At 36.6% G+C, this 21,806-nt stretch overlaps 1 protein-coding gene across 1 annotated transcript in view; it reads right to left on the bottom strand.

The window, feature by feature from the left end:
- The window catches only part of DPYD (dihydropyrimidine dehydrogenase), an 830,145-nt gene that overhangs the window by 501,877 nt on the left and 306,462 nt on the right, over positions 1-21,806 (bottom strand). The window contains 1 exon segment of the mRNA XM_033092743.1: positions 21,563-21,732. Within this exon segment, the coding sequence (XP_032948634.1) occupies positions 21,563-21,732 (170 nt within the window).

Genomic DNA, 21,806 nt, shown 5'->3' on the forward strand with positions numbered 1-21,806 from the left:
TGTAAACAAGTTAATGGAGATTCCCTGAATCCACACAGAGGGTAAGTTTAGAACAAAGGAGTACTACTTTATAAAGTAGATAGTAGAGGCACAGTATGTCAAAATATAAAGGTGGAAAACTAAAACAGAATAAAAGAAATATTTGTTGGGCTGTAAACTCTCACAAAATTCTTTAAGTACACAAAGAAGATCTTATTTAATTTTCTAACCCCTGTGTCCAGAAGTGATATTCAAATACTTAACAAATGATGAGTATAAGCAAATGAATATTCAGATGACTGGCAAATCAGAATATACTCCAGCCAATATGACACATGGAAGGGCATCAAGTGAATTTCAGCCCTATTGGTGTCTATCAAAATGACCGACATACAATAGATTTGAATAACACTTTGCTTACCAAGATGAATGACACGAAAACCCAAAGTGCACTCAAGTTAAAAGGACAATCAACTAGTAGTACATATATGGAGTCAATGGCTATTAAACACCAGTCCCAAAGCAAGTAACTCAGAACATGTGAAAGACACACTACCTGACCAGAACCCTCCATGCTGTGGGGTTGAAATAAAAAAAAACAAATGATGTTCTTTCTCAGTTGTCAGTTACACAGTCATGAGAAAATGATGGCCCAGACTGACCAGTGGTCTAACCTCATACGTTGGGTCTTGATATTTTATTGTTCAAATTAATCAGCCTTCTGTGCTAATTATTCACAAATGTCAGTGTTGGTACTTTTTAATACCTAATGTTAATAACCATTAATGGAGTCAGAAAGTGCAAATTAGTAGACATAATATAGTCACAGGGATATGAAATACAGTATTGGGAATATAATAAATAATGTTGTAAAGATCATTTAAGGTGCCAGATGGGTACTGGATTTATCAGGGGAATCACATCACAGATTGTGTATATGCCTGACGAATAGGCTATACATCTGAAGCTAAAGTAGAATAATATTGAATGTCAAGTATAATTAAACACACACACACAAACACACACACACACACGCAGTGTCAAAAATATATATACATGTTTTAAGAAAGGAAAAACTATTAAAATTGTACTACTCAATATATATCGATAACAAAAGATGAATGAATACAAGTTTGACTTCTGCAATTATAAGAGGTGCTCAAAGTGGTTACCATCAGTGTAATTTTAATACAGTTTTCCTTTCTTAAAATGCGTATATATTTTTTTGGCACCCTATGTATATATAGTCACAGGATGTGGAGTACAGCACAGAGAACAAAGTCAATGGTATTGTAACAGCTATATAATATGTTAGAGGGTTTATCACTTTGAAGGGGTGTAAATGTCTAATTATACATTACTATGTACACATGAAACTAAAAAATAATAAAAAGTAAAAAACAAATCATTAATAATTAGCAACTCTGTGAGTTTGCTATATGAACACTTGTGTTCAGGACACACATATTTATTTATTTGTTTGATGGCACCTGTTCTCATGAGGGACAACTGGTACATTAAACAAACAGTCTCCCTTGGACTTATCTACATCAATAATAGCTCAAGGGAATAAAGGAGAAAGCATCTATAAATTTCCATTTTTTGAGGTTCAATAAATCAAATTGTTACTTTCTTTTCACACCATATGAGGAAAGTGAAAAATATATCCTTTGTAGCTTTGATTTTTACCTCCATATTCATCATGGAAGATTTGTGGTTGATGCTGAGTGAAATAAAAATAGAGTGCTATAGCATGCAATAATGATCATCATTTTAATGATTAACTTTATGTAATGTGGTGATTTGATCTGATTAATATTACAGGCATCATACTGTGGAAATTATGAAACAACTTAATTTGCTATAATTAAAAACATGATGTCAACTCATTTTTAGATTGCATATAGGCAAAGTAAGCATAGTTTATAAACTATAATAAGCAGAACTTAAAACCAGCATGCACTAAATTCTACTATGCCAAAGTTTGAGAAACAATATGAAGGAACAATATTCTTTGTAAATATTATCCTCTAATACCTACACATTTAATAAGTTATCAATTTTTCATGTACACAAGGACCTCAAAAATGGTATTTCAAATCAAAATTGTTTGGTAGTCTGCTTTGGCCAGTGATAATACTGGGAAATATTATCTTTCATTGCATCACTGTTAAATTATTGGATGTACCAAAACATTCATAACTACATGAGTCTCATTCATAATTTACCAGACATTTATAAAGTACCTATTATATACAAAAAATTGTGCCAAGTGCTATGATTAAAACAATCCCTGCTTTTAAAAATCTCATAGAGGCAGATAAATCAGCAATTATATTCAGCGTGATAACATATAAACACACTGTACTCTCATGACACATTAAAGGGCATTTTACACAGCAGTACTGCAGGTAAAGAAATGACAAACAGAGACATCATCAAAATGGGCCGTGAGGTGAGCCTCTGTAAATCTCTGCTGGAATTTACAACTAATCGAACAACTATAACTCCACAAAGAACTCCCTGCACAGCAGACAGACAAGACTTAGAGGCCCACTACTGAATTCACCTAAAGGTGGACGAATCCCTCGAGCAAGCAGGGGAAGAAGGAAGAGAGAAGTGTGGAGATAGTGCTGCGCTGGAGCAGGACGCAGACCTAGCTCAGTGCTCCAAGCTCGCTGCATCCCGGAATTACCGCAGCTGCGGAAAAAGGGAAGAACTTGGAGTGCTAGGGCTCCATTTATGGCCCACAGGGCTGAGGGGACAGCATATAACATGGCTGAACCCAATGCTCACAGCAGAGACCTTGGAGAAAACACTGAGGGAAGAAGGCTGAAAACGGTGGTTTAAGCGCTCACTGCCACAGAGAACGGAAGCCTTAGGCACTGAGACTAGCCGCCCCCTCCCTACCCTCCCAGAGCTCGCCCCACCCCCACCAGCACGGTGCTAGAAGTGAAACAGTAGCAGTGTCAGATCAAAAGAACAGAATATTTGCTGTTCTGAGAACTGTGGACCACAGACACATATTCGCAGCCCAACGAGTTCCGGCAAAGGGGAGGGAGCTGTGGAAGCAGGATGGGCTGTGGTGGTGGTCGCCGCCATTCCTCTGGGCCACCTCTCACACCTCACCCAGCCCCTGGCCCCACCTATCTGGGCGGATACCTGCATGAATAAACAGAACTGCTGAAACACAAGGGCTATGAATCTGGTGAAGGAAGAGCTTTGGAACTTCAAAACCTCTCCGCATACCCACACGAACACTGCGCCTTGTGACACAGGAGAACTATTAACGGAGGAGAAGCCTGTCTCCCACGGAATCCCCTCCATTGTGTGAGAAACTGGAATACTGCAGAGAAAACATAGCTCTAGAGTGTGAGAGAGAAAAAAAGGCTGCAGTCGGAGAGAAAATAAAACATTCTACCGCAAAGTACTGGAAAACAAAAGAAACACCTCTTTCTATCAACCTGTTGCAGAAGCCACTCCTGTAGATGTCTAGGAAGAAAAAAAATAAATCAGTAATTGCCATGAATAACCAAGGCAACAAGATAGCACAGAAAGAAAAAGTCTCCAGAAAAGGAACTTAAAGATATGGAAATATGTCACTTAAATGACAGAGAATTCAAGATTGCAGTTCTGAGAAAATTCAATGAGATGCAAGAAAACACAGGAAGGCAGTTTAATGAACTCAGAAACACAATCAAAGAACAACATGAGCATTTTACAAAAGAGATTGAAATTTCAAAAGGAAGCAAATAGAATTTCTGAAGATTAAGAACTCAGTAGAAGAAATTAAGAATGAAACAGCCAGCTTAGGTAGTACAGTTGACCAGATGGAGGAAAGAATCAGTGACATTGAAGATAGAAACCGCAAAATGACACGGATGTAAGAAGAAAGAGACTTGAGACTTAAAAAAAAATGAAAGAACTCTACAAGAACTTTCTGACTCAATCAGAAAGAGCAATATAATAATAATGGGCATACCAGAAGGAGAGAGAGAAAGGAACAGAGAATATATTCAAACAAATTGTCGATGAGAACTTCCCAAACTTGTGGACAGAACTGGATCCTCGAATCCAAGAAGCAAATAGAACCCCTAATTACCTCAATCCCAACAGGCCTTCTCCAAGGCACATTGTATTGAAGCTGTCTAAAATCAACGACAAAGAAAGAATCCTCAAGGAAGCCAGGGAAAAGAAGACGGTAACCTACAAAGGAAAGCCCATTAGATTATCATCAGATTTTTCAGCAGAAACTCTACAAGCCAGGAGGGAGTGGAACCAAATATTCAAACTATTGAAAGAGAGAAATTATGAGCCAAGAATAATATATCCAGCAAAGATATCCTTTAGATATGAAGGAGGAAAACAGACATTTCCAGACATACAGAAGCTGAGGGAATTTTCTAATACACGACATGCACTACAAGAAATACTAAAGGAGGCTATTCGACCACCATCAACAGGGATGATTTGTGGCAACCAAAACATAAAAAGGGGAAGAGTAAAGGCCTGAAACGGAATATGGGAATGGAGAAAGTAAGCATGCTGAAGAAAATGGAATACTCTAAATAGCAAACTTTCTTTTACATAAATTTAAGGGTAACCACTCAAAAAAATCCAGAACTGAAATACATACTGTAATTAAAGAAGAAACAGAGGGAAACAACACAGAATACAACCACACAGAAATAATAGACAAAAACAAAAAGGCAAAGAAACAATGGAGACACAAACTTGACAGAAAACTAAAGATAGAATGACAGGAAATCCTCACATATCAATAATCACCCTAAATGTAAATGGACTGAACTCACCAATAAAAAGGCACAGAGTAGCAGATTGGATCAAAACACTAAACCCAACCATACGCTGTCTCCAAGAGACACATCTCAGCTACAAGGACAAGCATAGACTCAAAGTGAAAGGGTGGAAATTGACACTCCAAGCTAATGGTATCCAGAGAACATCAGGTGTAGCCATACTGATATCAGATGAAACAGACTTCAGGGTGAAAAAGGTAACAAGAGACGAAAATGGACATTTCATAATGGTAAAGGGGACTATACAACAAGAAGACATAACAGTCATCAATATTTATGCCCCCAATCTGGGAGCATCGAAACATACCAAGCAAGTACTAACAGAACTAAAGAGAGAAATTGACCAAAACACAATTATACTAGGGGACTTAAATACATCATTGACAGCTATGGATAGATCATCCAAACAGAAAATAAATAACGAAATAGCAGCCCTAAATGACACATTAGATGAAATGGACATAATTGACATTTATAGAGCACTTCATCCTAAAACATTAGACTATACATTGTTTTTCTAGTGTACATGGAACATTCTCAAGGATAGACAATATATTGGGTCATAAAATCAGCCTCGGCAAATTTAAGAAGACTGAAATCATACCAAGCATATTCTCTGATCACAAGGCTTTGAAATTGGATATCAACTGCAAAAAGAAAGCAGGAAAAAACACAAATACCTGGAGATTAAACAACATACTTTTAAAGAACGACTGGGTCAAAGAAGAAATTAGAGGAGAGATCAAAAGATACCTAGAAACAAATGACAATGAAAATACATCCTACCAAAATTCTTGGGATGCAGCGAAAGCAGTTTTAAGAGGGAAATTTATATCATTACAGGCCTATCTCAAGAAACAAGAAAAATCATGTTACACCTTAAAGAACTAGAAAAAGAAGAACAAGTGAAACCCAAGGTCATCAGAAGAAAGGAAATAACAAAAATCAGAGCAGAACTAAATGAAATAGAGAACAAAAAGACAACAGAAAAAATTAATGTGACAAAGAGCTGGTTCTTTGAAAAGATTAACAAAATTGACAAACCCTTGGCTAGACTCACTAAGATAAAAAGACAGAAGACACTAATTAACAAAATCAGAAATGAAAAAGGGGACGTAATCATGGAAACCACAGAAATACAAAGGATCACCCAAGAATACTATGAAGGACTGTATGCCACCAAATTCAATAACCTTGGAGAAATGGACAGGTTCTTAGAAACATATAGCCTTCCTAGGCTGAACCATGAAGAACTGGAAAATCTAAACAGACCGATCACCAGTAATGAAATTCAATCAGTCATCCAAAACCTTCCCAAAAGCAAAATTCCAGGACCAGATGGCTTCACTAGTGAATTCTACCAAACCTTCAAAGAGGATTTAATACCAATCCTGCTCAAACTCTTCCAAAAACTTGAAGAAGAGATAGTACTCCCTAACTCATTTTATGAGGCCAACATTACCCTGATACCGAAACCTGGTAAGGACAACACAAAAAAAGAGAACTACAGACCAATATCTCTGATGAATACAGATGCAAAAATCCTAAACAAAATTCTAGCAAATCGAATACAACAATGCATTAAAAAGATTATTCATCACGACCAAGGGGGTTCATTCCCGGGGCACAAGAATGGTTCAACATACACAAATCCATCAATGTGATACATCACATAAACAAAATAAAGGACAAAAATCATACGATTACATCAATTGATGCAGGAAAAGCATTTGACAAGATACAACATCCATTTATGATTAAAACATTTAATAAAATTGGTATAGAAGGAAAATACCTTAACATAATAAAGGCCATATATGACAAACCCTCAGCTAATCTCCTAATTATGGTGAAATACTGAAGCCCTTTGCTCTACATTCAGGAACACGAGAGGGTTGTCCCCTATCACCTCTGCTTTTCAACATAGTGTTGGAAGTCCTTGCCAGAGCAATCAGGCAAGAGAAAGAAATAAAAGGCATCCAAATTGGGAATAAAGAAGTTAAATTGTCACTCTTTGCAGATGACATGATGCTATATATAGAATACCCGCAAGACTCCACCAAAAAGCTATTAGAAACACTCAACCAATACAGCAAAGTTGTCGGATACAAAATCAATGTACAAAAGTCCATTGCATTCCTATATACTAACAATGAAATCTCAGAAAAAGAAATACAAAAAACAATTACTTTTGCAATTGCAGCAAAAAGAATAAAACACCTAGGAATAAATTTAACCAAGCATGTGAAAGACCTATATGCTGAAAAATATAAGACATTTTTAAAAGAAATTGAAGAAGACACAAAGAAATGGAAAGACATTCCATGCTCATGGATTGGTAGAATCAACATAGTTAAAATGGCCATATTACCCAAAGCAATATACAGATTTAATGCAATTCCCATCAAAATCCCAATGGCATTTTTTAAAGAACTAGGACAGAAAATCATCAGATTTGTTTGGAACCACAAAAGACCCCAAATAGCCAAAGGAATCTTAAGAAAAAAGAACAATACTGGATGTATCACACTCCCTGACTTTAGCTTGTATTACACAGCTACAATAATCAAAACAGCATGGTACTAGCAGAAAGACAGACACATAGACCAATGGAATAGAACTGAGAACCCAGAAATAAAACCACATAAATATGGACAGATAATTTTTGACCAAGAAGCTAAAAAAATACAATGGAGGAAAGGCAGCCTCTTCAATAAATGGTGCTGGGAGAATTGGATAGCCACGTGCAAAAGAATGAAACTGGACTGCTATATGTCACCATGTACCAAAATTAATTCAAAATGGATCAAAGACTTAAGCATAAGACCTGACACAATAAACTGCATAGAAGAAAACATAGGTACTAAACTCATGGACCTTGGGTTCAAAGATCATTTTATGAATTTCACTCCAAAGGCAATGGAAGTAAAAGCTAAAATAAACGAATGGGACTATATGAAATTTAAAAGCTTCTGCACAGCAAAAGAAACCATCGACAAAATAAAGAGGCAACCAGCTGAATGGGAGAAGATTTTTGCACACAGTGCCTCCGATAAGGGGCTAATATCCAAAATATACAAGGAACTCATGAAACTCAACAACAAAAAAACAAACAACCCAACTGAAAAATGGGCAGAGGATCTGAAGAGACATTTCTCCAAAGAGGACATACAAATGGCAAACAGACATATGAAAAAATGCTCAACATCACTAATCAGCAGAGAAATGCAAATAAAAACCACAATGAGATATCACCTTACCCCAGTCAGAATGTCTATCATGAACAAGACAAATAGTAACAAGTGTTGGAGAGGCTGTGGAGAAAAAGGAACCCTCATACCTCATACACTGTTGGTGGTAATGCAGACTGGTGCAGCTGTTATGGAAGTCAATGTGGAGGTTCCTCAAAAAATTACGAATAGAATTACCATATGACCCAGCAATCCCTCTCCTGGGTATCTACCCAAAAAATACGAAAACATTTATACATAAAGACACGTGTGCTCCAATGTTCATTGCAGCTTTGTTTACGGTGGCCAAGACATGGAAACAAACAAAATGTCCTTCGATAGATGAATGGATAAAGAAGTTGTGGTATATATACACAATGGAATACTATTCGGCGGTAAGAAAAGATGATATAGGAACATTTGTGACAACATGGATGGATCTTGAGAGTATAATGCTAAGCGAAATAAGTCAGACAGAAAAAGCAGAGAACCACATGATTTCACTGATATGTGGTATATAAACCAAAAACAACAAAAGAACTAGACAAACAAATGAGAAAAACTCATAGACACAGACAATAGTTTAGTGGTTACCAGAGTGTAAGGGGGTGGGGGGTGGGAGATGAGAGTAAGGGGGATCAAATATATGGTGATGGAAGGAGAACTGACTCTGGGTGGTGAACACACAATGGGATTTATAGAGGATGTAATACAGAATTGTACACCTGAAATCTATGTAATGTTACTAACAATTGTCACTCCAATAAATAAATTAAAAAAAAAAGGACAGACTGGAAAAGGTACTGCTATATAAAGTAATCTTGAAGGATGCATACCGTGTTTCCCCGAAAATAAGACCTAGCTGGACAATCAGCTCTTATGCATCTTTTGGAGCAAAAATTAATATAACACCCGGTATTATATTATATTATATTATATTATATTATATTATATTATATCATATTATACTACATTAATTATATTATATTATACCCAATTTTATACTATAGTAAAATAAAACTATATTATATTATATATGAGACCCGGTCTTATTAATATAAGAAATTATATTAATTTTTGCTCCAAAAGATGCATTAGAGCTGATTGTCCAGCTAGGTCTTATTTATGGTGAAACATGGTAGCAATTAGTTACTAGGAAGGAACTATTACTGGGAAGTTCTGGAATGAAATAGATTATCTTTCTTTGGTGAGGGAAGGGGTCGGAAGGTAAAGGAGTTTATCTCTAGGAAGAAGGAAGGAAAGTGATTTGGTTAAATGCACTTGTAAACATGTATATCAACATTTGCATGTGGGAGAGCCCTTATCTGTGGAGTGCTTTGGACAAGATATACCTCTTGTCTAGGAGTGTTACAGTAAACAAACCTGGAAACTATGGATTAATGGAGCATGATTCTCTGTAAAGAGTCATGTATGTAAACTATATAACTAACTGAATATAAACTGGAGATGTTTCATAGTTAAAACAGTTTCCTTTTGTGTAAGAAGTTATAGAGCTCTTTATGTTGGAGAACACATATTAATCTGGGTTAAAGTCTGTCCTGATAGAACAAAATGGTCCCACACCTCTCCTTTTTTACCTGACACTTCGTATTTACCGGTATCATTGAAACTATTAAAAACGCTTATATCTCTAATTCATGTGACTTTGATTTTATAATCCAATCATCTGCATATCTGTGTTACTGAAGAAATAACGGAGGATAAAAAAAGAGGCAGCAACTTCTGCCCATCCACACTTGATCTCATCTTCTTTAACTTAATAAAAAGTTCTTAATATATTTTGTACTTTTTGGTTTACACAGACTCACAGTCAGTGGTGGAATGCAGGACAATTTTGATATTCTTACTATTCTCTGATAAGCTGATTCTGCAATTATTCTTTTCTTGAGCAAAAAAAGTTTGCTGAAACCACAAGTTGCGGTTCCTTCTTTTAGTACCTGCTATGGTGTTACAGCCTTTCAGTTTCTTTTCCTGTTACAGTCTTAAAATTGAAGAATCTTGAAGAGAATGAAACATTTCTCCATATGAGAGTTTTACAACACATTGGATAAATATAGTTTCCCCTTAACTATTTTATTGTGTCACAATTGAGCTCCATAAATGCAATGCATTGGGATATCTTAGAGGCTTACAGTGCCTTTGCACAGGTAGCATAAAATACATCTTTTCTAACATGAAAGAAGCATTTAAAAATATTACTCATTTATATTAATAACATTTTCTTACATCTGACTAGCTCTTCTTACTTCTCATCTTAGATTTAGCTTCAGTCAAGCATTTCTGGTTGCTGTTGGAGTATCTGACAAAATTAGCCTCTGCATATGCATAACGTTTGTGCCTCTGCAGTAGCTTCTTCAATCTTGAAATACCTCTTAATACAAATTCTGTACAAATCAGAATCCTCTGTCTTTTTATGCAACCTGCTAATCCTCTCTAATTCTTGCAACTTTTTATTAATTTTTACTTTTTATATATTGCTTGGTTATATTTCTCCTCTCCTTTAAAAAAAAACAAAAAACTCAGCTATCTTTTAAGAGGCTGTAGACCAGAAATAATTAACTTTTCTTCAATCTTCTAATGTTAGGTTGATATTGTAATGTAATTAAATGATACTTCTAAACATTTAAATTAAAAATAAAATGATTTATTTTAAGGCTAGTGGAAGTAATTTTAGGTATATATGTACATACATATAAATTATACATTTTCAAGATTTGATATTCATTTAAATTCTTCCTAGAGGGTTTCTAATTTCCTACAATATTTATTTATTCAACATCCTTCACTAACCTGTTGCATTCAATCAGCACTGTTCTATACTTTGAGTCAGATACCAAGCTGAATGGGTCAATCCATTTGAAGGAGCTTGCATTTTAATTTGTAGGATGAATATAAAGTAATAACTACCCAGTGTGATGAGTACCATAACATAGGAAGCATAAAGAGCTATCAGAGCTCACAGGAGGGAGAGGCTTGGGAAAGAACTAAGAAAGCCTTCAAAGAGAGAATGACATTGGGGCAGAACTTAAAGGACTTAAATGACATTTTAAGAGAAAAAAATCACTGTTAAAAAGAATGACAATTCTTTGGTTTTACATTAATTCATGTGTGGTTTGCATTTATTTTTACGTTTTGAATTGAATGAAGCATAACCAACATGTGTATTGTAAAAAAATATATACAAACAGATTGCTTTTTAACATTTTTAGTTTATAAGACAAGAAAAGAATACATTGGAAAACTGAGGTAAACACTATTAATGGAAGAGGGGTTTCTAACTTTCATATGAAAGTTAAGAGTAATAACATCATTATTTAATAAGGCTTGATAATGACTTGATACCAGTTTAAAATGTTCATTGTTGATAAATCTGTGTGTATGTATGTATATACACATATACATACATATATAAATATGTGTGCATATATACATTATATAAATGTATCATATATTCTATAATTTATTATTGTATAAATATATTATATAAATATGACATATTATACAACTTTTATTATAAAATATAGCATATAATTTATTGTTATATAAATATGTAATTTATAAATATATTATATAACATATATATATAATATGTATATAATATATATATATATATATATATATGATTGGTAAACCTTTTAAAGGTAAATCATTTTCAGCTCTACAGATATTGCTAGTCAACACAATATAGCCATCACCCGTGGAATTTTTGAAAATAGTTCATTAAGCTTTTAAAATATATAATGTTGGATGGACAGAGGCTTTTGTTGGCTCCTGGCCTGTTTGGTTCTTTTTTTTTCTACTCATCATCTGACTTATCACATGTAGGGTACAATTCTGACAACTTCATTTGTCAGCTTCTTTGATATCCATGTCCTGAAGGCAGCAGATTTTAAGTCACCAACTGGTTAGGTATACACTCGTTGCAATTGTTTCAAGTGTAGTATTTATAGATATTGCCAAAATGTTCGATATAGAACTGCTGTCATTCCGTGAGAAGATAGAGCCTTTCTGTCTAGATTCCATGTCATTCACATATCTTTCTCTGAATGTTTAAAATGTAGACTTTGGGGAATAGAAGAAACTTTAGGCAGACTCAGACCAGAGTATATTTCCTAGAACCAAGTACTCTAAAGTTTAGTTCTTTCATTTTCAACTCCTCTATTCTACCTGCTCAAACTACATTGAATTTTCACACTTTTCAAAAATGTACACACATATAGATCTTTGGAATATCATTGTCATGTCATCATAAAGTACTGAAGATGTACTTCATATCTATTAATTAATGTTGTGTGCCTGGGGGCAATTGTATATGTTTATTTGTTTCCAGGCATCTTTGAATCACCAATCATGCTAACAGGTCTCTGAATACTCCCTGTGAAGAACACCAACTCAAATGATGTGCAGGTGCCAAATGTTGAATATCTGCTATAAGCATTACCTTTTTTAAGTAAAATTAAATTTGTCAGCTAATAGAGGTTATTTTCTAAAAAATAGTCCCAGGTTCATGTTTCTTAAAATTAAATAAAAACTAAAAAGCATCAGTTACTGGTAGGAAAATGCATGTTTAGTCAGCAAGATGTAGATGAGAAAAGTGTGGATGTAGCTTTAACACGATCATTTGATATTAAAAATGTGAGAGGGGATTTCCGGTCAAAATGATGAAGTAAGTAAACGCTGTGCTCACCTCCTCTCATGACTACATCAAAATTACAATTACAGAACAACCATCACAAATCGCCTGACGTCTAGCTGACGTCAGGTTGTAGAAGTCCTACAACTAAGGACATACAGAAGAAGCCACCTTGAGACTGAGAGGAGGCACAGTGATGCAGAAAAGTCTGTCCCCAAACCTGCATGTGACGGTTATAAATCTGAAGAGATATACAGCTGCATAGGTTCCCCCCAGAGGAACCAGGGGTCCCAGCCTCAGACCAGGTCCCCCAGCTCAGGGTTCCGGTGCTGGGGAGAGAAGGCCCCATAAAATCTCCCTGTGAAAACCAGTGGAGATTGTGGCTGAGTAAGAGGGAGGGCTGCTGCACTCACAGGTGTTACTTCTAAAGGGACTGAGCACAGACTTACACACAGACAGACTCACTCACTCTGAGCTCCAGCACTGGGGCAGCAGCTTGAAAGGCACTGGGGACATATAGGGTGAAACTGGTTTCAGGGCAAGGGCTGGTGGGGCAGCTTTCCTTCAGAAGTGCTGGCAGAATCCACTGTTTCCTTGTTGAGCCCTGTACTCTCCCGGCGTGCAGACTCAGGCAGCTACTATATCTAATCCTCCAACAACCTAGCTATCATGTTTTTATTCACCCTGCCCTGGTGATTCCCTGAGACCATGCCCAAACCAAATCTTGGGCACACAAAGGCATTTCCAGTGGCTTTTCCATACATACTACCTGTCTTGACTCACGCTTGAGACTTTCCTAAAATCTGTTAGTTTCCCAAAACCCAAACAAACAGCATCTGACTTCAGCATGTCCTGTACATCTTGCTGAGCAGCCCAAAGCCCAGCACTGGTGGCAGCAAGCCTTAGTTCATGGCTTGGTCTCCAAGCCTAGTGAGGGTGGTGCACATCTACTGATTGCTTTTCACTTATGCCAAATGGTAATGAGCAGTACATAAGCTGCTGCTGAACTTCACCTGTGCTGGAGCCCCTCCCAGGAAGCTTTGGGCTGGCCACTCAGGGGCCAATGGACCAAGCCAGAGCATCACCCAGCCACCTCCAAGGATGACACACGTAAAGGGCAGACAGGGCAGGCATCAGAGGTCTGCTAAAGCAAATTCTGCTCTACAGGGTCAGCCCCTGCACAACAGCTCCTCCACTGTAGTCACAGCCAGTCCTTACAACCAATGAGTCTGAGGGTCAGTCCCTCCCATTGATGTGCAAACAGCAACTAAGGTTCACTTACAACAGGAGGGCACACACAACCCACAAAAAACACACCTGAAGAACCTGGCTCTCATGACCAGAGAGATTGTGCTACTGGATCCCACCAGACACTTACTACATAAGGCCACTCTACTAAGGCCAGGAGACACAGCAGCCCTACGTAGAAACAAACACAGGAAAGCAGCCAAAATAGGAGACAAAAAAAAACATGCCCAAATGAAAAAACAGAACAAAACTCAAGAAAAATGACTAAACAAAATGGAGAAAAGCAACCTTCCAGATGCAGAATTCAAAACACTGGTTATAAGGATGCTCAATGACCTAAGGGAGAACTTCAACAAAAAGATAGGAAACATAAAAATGTTGATAGAAAACATAAAAAGGACTAGTCAGAAATAAAAAATACAACAACTGAAGTGAAGAATACATTAGAGGGAATCAACAATAGATAAGACGAAGCGGAAAATCTAATCAGCGATTTAGAGGATAAGGTAGCAGAAAACACCCAATCAGAACAGCAAAAAGAAGAAAGAATCCAAAAAAATTTGGAGAGTTTAAGGGGCGTCTGGGACAATACCAAGCATACCAACATTCACATCATAAGGGTACCAGAAGGAAAAGAGAGAGAGCAAGGAATGAAAACCTATTTGAAGAAACAATGACTGAAAATTTCCCTAACCTGGTGAAGGAAACAGATATACAAGCCCAAGAAGTACAGAGAGTCCCAAACAAGATGAATCCAAAGAGGCCCATGCCAAGACATATCACAATTAAAATGCCAAAGGTTAAAGACAAAGGGAGAATCTTAAAAGCAGCAAGAGAACAGCAGTTAGTTATGTATAAGGTTGCTCCCAGAAGACTGTCAGCTGATCTCTCAACAGAAACTTTGCAGGCCAGAAGGGATTAGCAGGAAAGAGTCAAAATGATGAAAAGCAAGGACCTAGCCCAAGATTGTTCTACCCAGCAATGCAATCAGTTAAAATGGAAAAACAGATAAAGAGCTTTCCAGATAAGAGAAGCTAAAAGAGTTTATCAACACCAAACAGTATTAAAAGGAATCTTAAAAGGACTTCTTGAAGAAGAAGAAGACGAAAAAAAAATCAAAAGTATGAATAATAAAATGGCAATAACTATAATGTGTATCTGCAATAATTACTTTAACTGTACATGGATGAAATGCTCCAGTCAAATGATAGAGTGGCTGAATGGATAAGAAAACAACACCCTTACATATACTGCCTACAAGAGACTCACCAGATAGAAATATAGACACAGACTAAAAGTAAAGGAATAGAACAAGATAGCTCATGAAAATGGAAACAAACTAAGAAAAACAATTGTGGTAGCAATACCTATACCAAACAAAATAGACTTTAACACAAAGAAACAAAGGCTATATAACAAGAGACAAAGAAGGACCTAGTAATCCCACTTCTGGGTATTTATCTGAAGAAACCCATAACACTACTTCGAAGTGACGTGTGCATTCATATGTTCATTGCAGCAATGGCCATGGAGGCAGCCTGGGTGTCCATCCATGGATGAATAGATAATGAGCAAGTGGTACATGTATACGATGGAATATTGCTAGACCAGGGAAGGGAATGGGTTCTTGCCATCTGCAGCGGCATGGATAGACCTGGATGATACTGTGCTGAGTGGAGTATGTCAAACAAAGAAAGACAGATGCAATGTGATTTTGCTTATATGTGGAATCTAAAGAACAAAATAACCAAAGAAAACAAAAACAAACTTATAGATACAGAGAACATTTTGATAGTTGACAGATGAGAGGGGGTTTCGGGGGTGGGTATAAAGAGGAAGGGATTACGAAGTACAAATTGGTTGTCACAAAGTAATTATGGGGATGTAGTGTATAGCATAAGAAATATAGTTAATAATATTGTAATAACTATGTATGATGTCAGATGAGTACTAGATTTAGCAGGGTGATAGATGGGAGGGGGTTTAGGGGGTAGGGTGAAAAAAGTGAAGGGATTAAAAAGTACAAATTGGTAGACAAGACAGTTATGGGGATGTAAAGTAAAGCATAGAGAATATAGTCAATGATACGGTGATAACTATGTATAGTGCCAGGTGGGTACTAGACTACTCAGGGGGATCACATCTTAAATTACCTAACCACTATGTCTAACCAGTATGCTGTACACTTGAAATTAATATAAAATTATGTTGAATGTCAATTGTAATTGGAAATTTTAAAAAGGGGGGGAGAGGTGAAGGGGAATAAGAGGCTCAAATTTGCAGTTATAAAGTAAGTCATGGGAATATAATGCACAGCATGGAGAATATAGTCAATAATATTGTGATAGCGTAGCACTGTGTCAGATGGTTGCTGGACTTATCATGGTGATCACTTTTTTAGGTATATAAACATTGAATAACTATGGTGTGTCCCTGAAACTAATATAATATTTTACGCTAGATATATTTTAATTAAAATATTTAAAAAGAAAAATACATAGACATTTTGTGCTGGCTAAAATTTAGTTCCTCGCTTTAATTTGATATTTGTTAAATGTATGTTAAATGTGATTTTGTAGGGGTGGAAAGTGCTAGTTTTTATTAATCAAAATTTGCCAATTGAAACCAATTTCTATACTAATTCACTTACTCGGGTCAAGGTTCTAAAGAAAATCTACAAAACATTTCCTATGTAACTATATGTACTCAATTTCAATTTTCTTTTGCCATTTTCCAAACCAGAAACTCTGGGGTATGTCAAAGTTGTTATCATTTAGGTAATACAAAAACAGCATTGATTTTTACTAAAAAAAAAAATGCGAGCAGGGAGAACTGCACATCATGCCACATGCATGATCATTATGGGCTGAGTCTTGTGGACCAGAAGAACTCTATTAAAAGGCCCATTCTCTCCCATGAAGATGTATTATTTCAGAAGTGCAGTAACAGATGAAGAAATTTTTGACTAACAGACCAGGCAATCTGGTACTGTTATTTTTGTTATTAAAAATAATAAAGTAGCATTAATTATCAGAACAGTTGACCTCTGAATGATAAAATATGTGGAAACAGGCATATCTTGGTAAACTTGGTAAAGTGGTTACCAAGTGTGCAAACAAATAGGGGACGCCAAGGGCACTCTTGAGAAGTACAGAGAGCCCCTTTAAAATATAGCGGATTTAAAGACATATCATGTTTTGCTGGTATTTGGGAAATTGAATATGTGAACAACAGATTCTTGAAATACTCTTCGTGTGTGGGATTTTGCTATTAAAATAATTTTATACCATATTCTTCTCAGTAATAATTAATACAAACTACAAAGTCCTCCCCCAGCCTGATCCTTTACAATGATCCACTCAAGTGGGACTGTTGAGTTCTGACCTTCATGCCTCCTTTTAGGGATTCCCAACTGCCTAAAGCAGTCTTGCAGGTCTATCTGATCTGTCAACAGCTTTTAATACCAGCTTTTTGGGGGATTCTGTCATCCTGTGAAATTTAATCTCACCTATTTAAGCTTGCAGAAAGTCCTGCAGGGAATTATTAACAGAGTTCCCTCATCTTCTTAGCGGATAGTGCTGAGTGATTGGCTGCTTTCCCTAAGGACCCAGGCTGAGAAGCCAGAGTTTGTCAGTAGCATCCTGTTTAGCATGTGTGTGAGGCCACAAGGGAGCCTGAAAGACATTTGGAATCAGAATCACATCAATATGCCGATGATGCCTCCGTATCTTCATCAAACCTATATCCTGGAGCATGAATGCTTTCTTAACTAAGATGGAGCGTGCCCCCAAACAGCCCACTGCTGATGGCTCTAATTAGAGAGCTGGAAACTACACCTACCATACCTTAGAGCAAGGGACTAGCAGCCGCAGCCTCACCAGGGAATTTGTTAAAAATGCAAATTCTCAGGTCCACCCCAGACCTACTGCATCAGAAACTCTGAGACAACAGCCCAGCAAGCTGTGTTTCATAAGCGCTCCAGGTGACTTTGATGCAAATGAAAGTTTGAGGACCTCTTCATTAGAGAAACAGAATGTGGTTGTCTCTGAAAAATCTACTGGGTGGTGCCTCCTAACTTTGTAGATTAAAACATTTCTGGATCCAATCATATTGTTATTTATTACCAATCATGCAATGTACACAGTCTGAAACAATTCCATGTTAATGTAACTGGCCTTTATAATAATAATCCATATTTGTCACTAATGGATGAGAGAACTGTATATTGTTCTGCATTTGCCTCCCTCACGAACCATCTGTGAATGAGACTTCAGCCCTGGATACAGAACACATGCTGACGCCTAACGGTAAGGCCACCTACCAAAAGACAAATCATGTTATTCCCAAATTGCATCCAAGAGTCCAAACCCATTAAACAATATACATATTTGAGAAAAACTCTAAATACTCCTGTTTCTCATTCTTCACTGACTTTAAAGAAACCAAGTATGGTTGGAGTTGTGTGTGCTGGGGGTAGAGAGCGAGAGCATAGGAAGAATAAGAGAAATACAAAGAAATCAGGTATGATATTAAATTCCTCATATCAGTTAAAAGTTTGTCCTAGAGGAGATTGGGCACATTCAGGGTGGTAAATTATATAAATGTCTAATTACTATGGTGTACACCTGAAATTAATATAATATTCTATGTCAACCCATTCAAAAATAAAACAATTATTTAAAAAATGTTTCTCCTAAAACATAGTCTTTCAAAAACCCTATCCTGAATTATATACATGCTATTGGACATCATCCTGACTTTCCAGTTTCCTAAGTGTTAACACTACCATGTCATGGGTCCATTTTTTTGATGTATACAAAATAGTCATGAGGGATAAACGTGGAATCGCTCCAAGGGCTGAAAGTCCCAATCCTAAAAAACCATAAACACTGACCAGTGACCTAACTCTGAAATCTATGCACATTCTGATAATACATTATTTATTATTCCTTCTCATGCTGAGGAATTCTGCCTAAAATTACCAAATGACCCTTCAAAGGCCAACCACTGTAACACTGATCCATGTTGGAAAGTATCAGCCATTTTAACGCTAGAAACCTTGGATGCTGATTCCTTCCAGATAACATTCATTCCACAATTATTTGTTGCACACTTTATATATGGCGCCCATTGTGCTAGGCAGGAGAAGAAAAAAGTGACCAGGAGAGATGACCACGGCCCTGCTCTCACGGAGCTCATGGTCAAGTAGTTTTAAGAACACGTAAATCATTTGGTTTCTTGTAGGCTAATAATAAAGAAACATCCAAACATTCGTTCCAGCTTTAATTAAGCCCCAATCCACTAGAGTTCTACTAAGCTCTGTGGCAACTATGTGACCTGGGGTCCCATGGACTCATTGCTTCCTCTCAGCACTTTGGTACCCACGGACCAGTCCACTGAGCTCTGGCCTTCTGACTGAGCTGTGCCTGGACTCTGACCATTTCCTTCCGGTAATCCAGTCATATTAACAAATAGCTACTCTTTCAACTAGCCCCTGACTAGCTTCCCTGCTTCTGCCTCTTAAAATATAACTCAGATCTTGGTGCTTCTCTGCTCAAAACACTATAATGGTTTCCTCTTTCACTCAGTAAAAACTAAAGGCCTTATGAAAGCCTGTAAGACCTTAGTCGATCTGCCACATGCTGCCCTCTCTACTCTGTTCCAGCCACTCTGAACTTTTTTCTTCTTTTCTGTTCCCAGAAGTCCCAGAGCCTTCCTCAGTCAACGGTGAATGTTTGTCTTGATCTGGAATGTTTTTCTCCCAGATGTCTATTTTCCCTCAATGTCTTCATCTTTGCGCCCAAAAGTCATCTCATTAGAGAAACTTCCTGGGCCACTTTGTATAAAATGGCAAATCCTGCCTCCTTGTCCATGATACGCCCTCTCAATATGCATCTTTCTTATACTACTATATTAATTAACTTTTCTCCATAGCACTAACCACCTTTCAATACACGATTTATGTGACAGTTTATTTGTTTTATTATTAAGCGTCTTCCCTCACTAAGTACAAGCTTCATGAAGGCAAGAATTTCTATCCAATTTAGTCAAATTGCTTAGAATGATGCCTGGTACACAGTAGATGTTCAATAAATGTAGGTTGACTAAATAAATAAATAAACAAACCTATCTCTACCCTCTCAAATAATTATCTGGTCTCATTTGTGTGTGTGTGTGTGTTGTACTTAGGCAAAAGAAATAGTCACCACTCATTTCTAGTTCCTCTTCCCAATGGAAGGTGACTATAATATAAAGAGTGGAGTAAACTGACATCGATTGCCATTTAGGGTCGTCTTACTTTCCAACTCTCATGGTGCAGGCTTATGAAATGAAAACTCTGACACTAGGATCAGAATACGATTTAAAATATGTAGTTCAAAATGTATTTCTCAAGTGCTTATTATTTGCCGAGGGATACCAAGATAAATAAAATCAGCCCCTGTGTTATTTCATCTTAAGCAAGTCACTTAACTACAGTATGGCTGTTTTTCTATTATTTGTACCACAATGAGACTGTACTGAGTGACGCCTAAAACCCCAGAAAAAACTCATATAAGACCATCTCCATCTGAATTTTGAAAAAAAGTCTGAAAGGGTAGACTGGATGGAGCAAAGCCCAGAAAATAAACTTGACATTTGAAGCTCAGCCACAAACCAATGGTGATTCTGATATTTATTCAAATTAAGCGCTAATGTACTTAATCTATATGTGACAAATTACCTATTGACGACAGTTAAAATTCTTGCCTAGTATAGAGACTCCAAATACGTTCAGGCATTCTAAAGCAAATCAAATTCATAATACTGATTTGGATAAAATGAGAAATTTATCTTTCTATAAACACATTTGGTTCTTGTTCTCAGAACTAATATCTTTTGTAAGGCATTAGATTCTCTATTAGCATGGAAATTTGAGAAGTCTGTGGTACATGTACTCAGCTGATGCTTCACCCAAGATTAGTCACCAGTCACCTGTGAGAATGAAATGATTTTAAATCTGTCATGTTTAGTAAGTTAACTAATTATAAATTCTAAATAATGCTTACAGTAGAGCCCTTTTAAACAAATAAACTGCATCTCTTTGTTCTGTTGGCTTCAGAGCAGAATGAACTGACAGTAAGTGTGACCAAGGTATGTATCTTTGCAGCTTGTAAATTTAGCTTATGGAAATTTTTGAATGTCTCTAATTATTGCGAATTATTGCAAATTTTTGAATGTCTCTAATTAATGTCTCTAATAATGTCTCTAATTGTCTCTAATTATATTTAAATAAATATAGATATTTTCCTAATATCTATACATTTTGAGGAGAGTACCTATTGTTCAGGACATGGAAGATTTAGCACATTCCACTGTTAAGTATATTTCAAAGATATTAACACAGAGAATAAGGAGCACTAGTGTATTGATAAATTTCTCATTTTATCCAAATCAGTATTTTAAAATAATTGTCTTTTACTCTGAATGTCTGAATTAGAAAAACAACTCTGGTTAGCCCAGAAATTTTGAAATTTGCATTTCACAATTCCAAGAACATTCTAATAATGTAAACTAGGAGACTGCACATTAACAGTTGCATCTCCTAAAATCTGTTGCATTACAACCCGTATTTTCTGATGGTTCTATTTTACCTCCTCAGGGACAGCTCTTATATTAACAAAGCCTTTTCTGAAGACGATGAACACGCGGCGGGCTCCACAACGTAAAGCGGATGTTGCACAGTCAAAAGCAGTGTCTCCAGCTCCGAGAACAATCACGGCTCCCCGTATGGACGGCAATGAAGAGTGACAGGCGCACATTCCTGAATGATGAAAGGAAAACCCCATTTTCAAGTAGAGAAACCATTTCTGCATGACAGCTCAAAAGATACTTGTA

The sequence above is a fragment of the Rhinolophus ferrumequinum genome, chromosome 22 (genome assembly GCF_004115265.2).
Source record: "Rhinolophus ferrumequinum isolate MPI-CBG mRhiFer1 chromosome 22, mRhiFer1_v1.p, whole genome shotgun sequence".
Lineage (NCBI taxonomy): Eukaryota > Metazoa > Chordata > Mammalia > Chiroptera > Rhinolophidae > Rhinolophus > Rhinolophus ferrumequinum.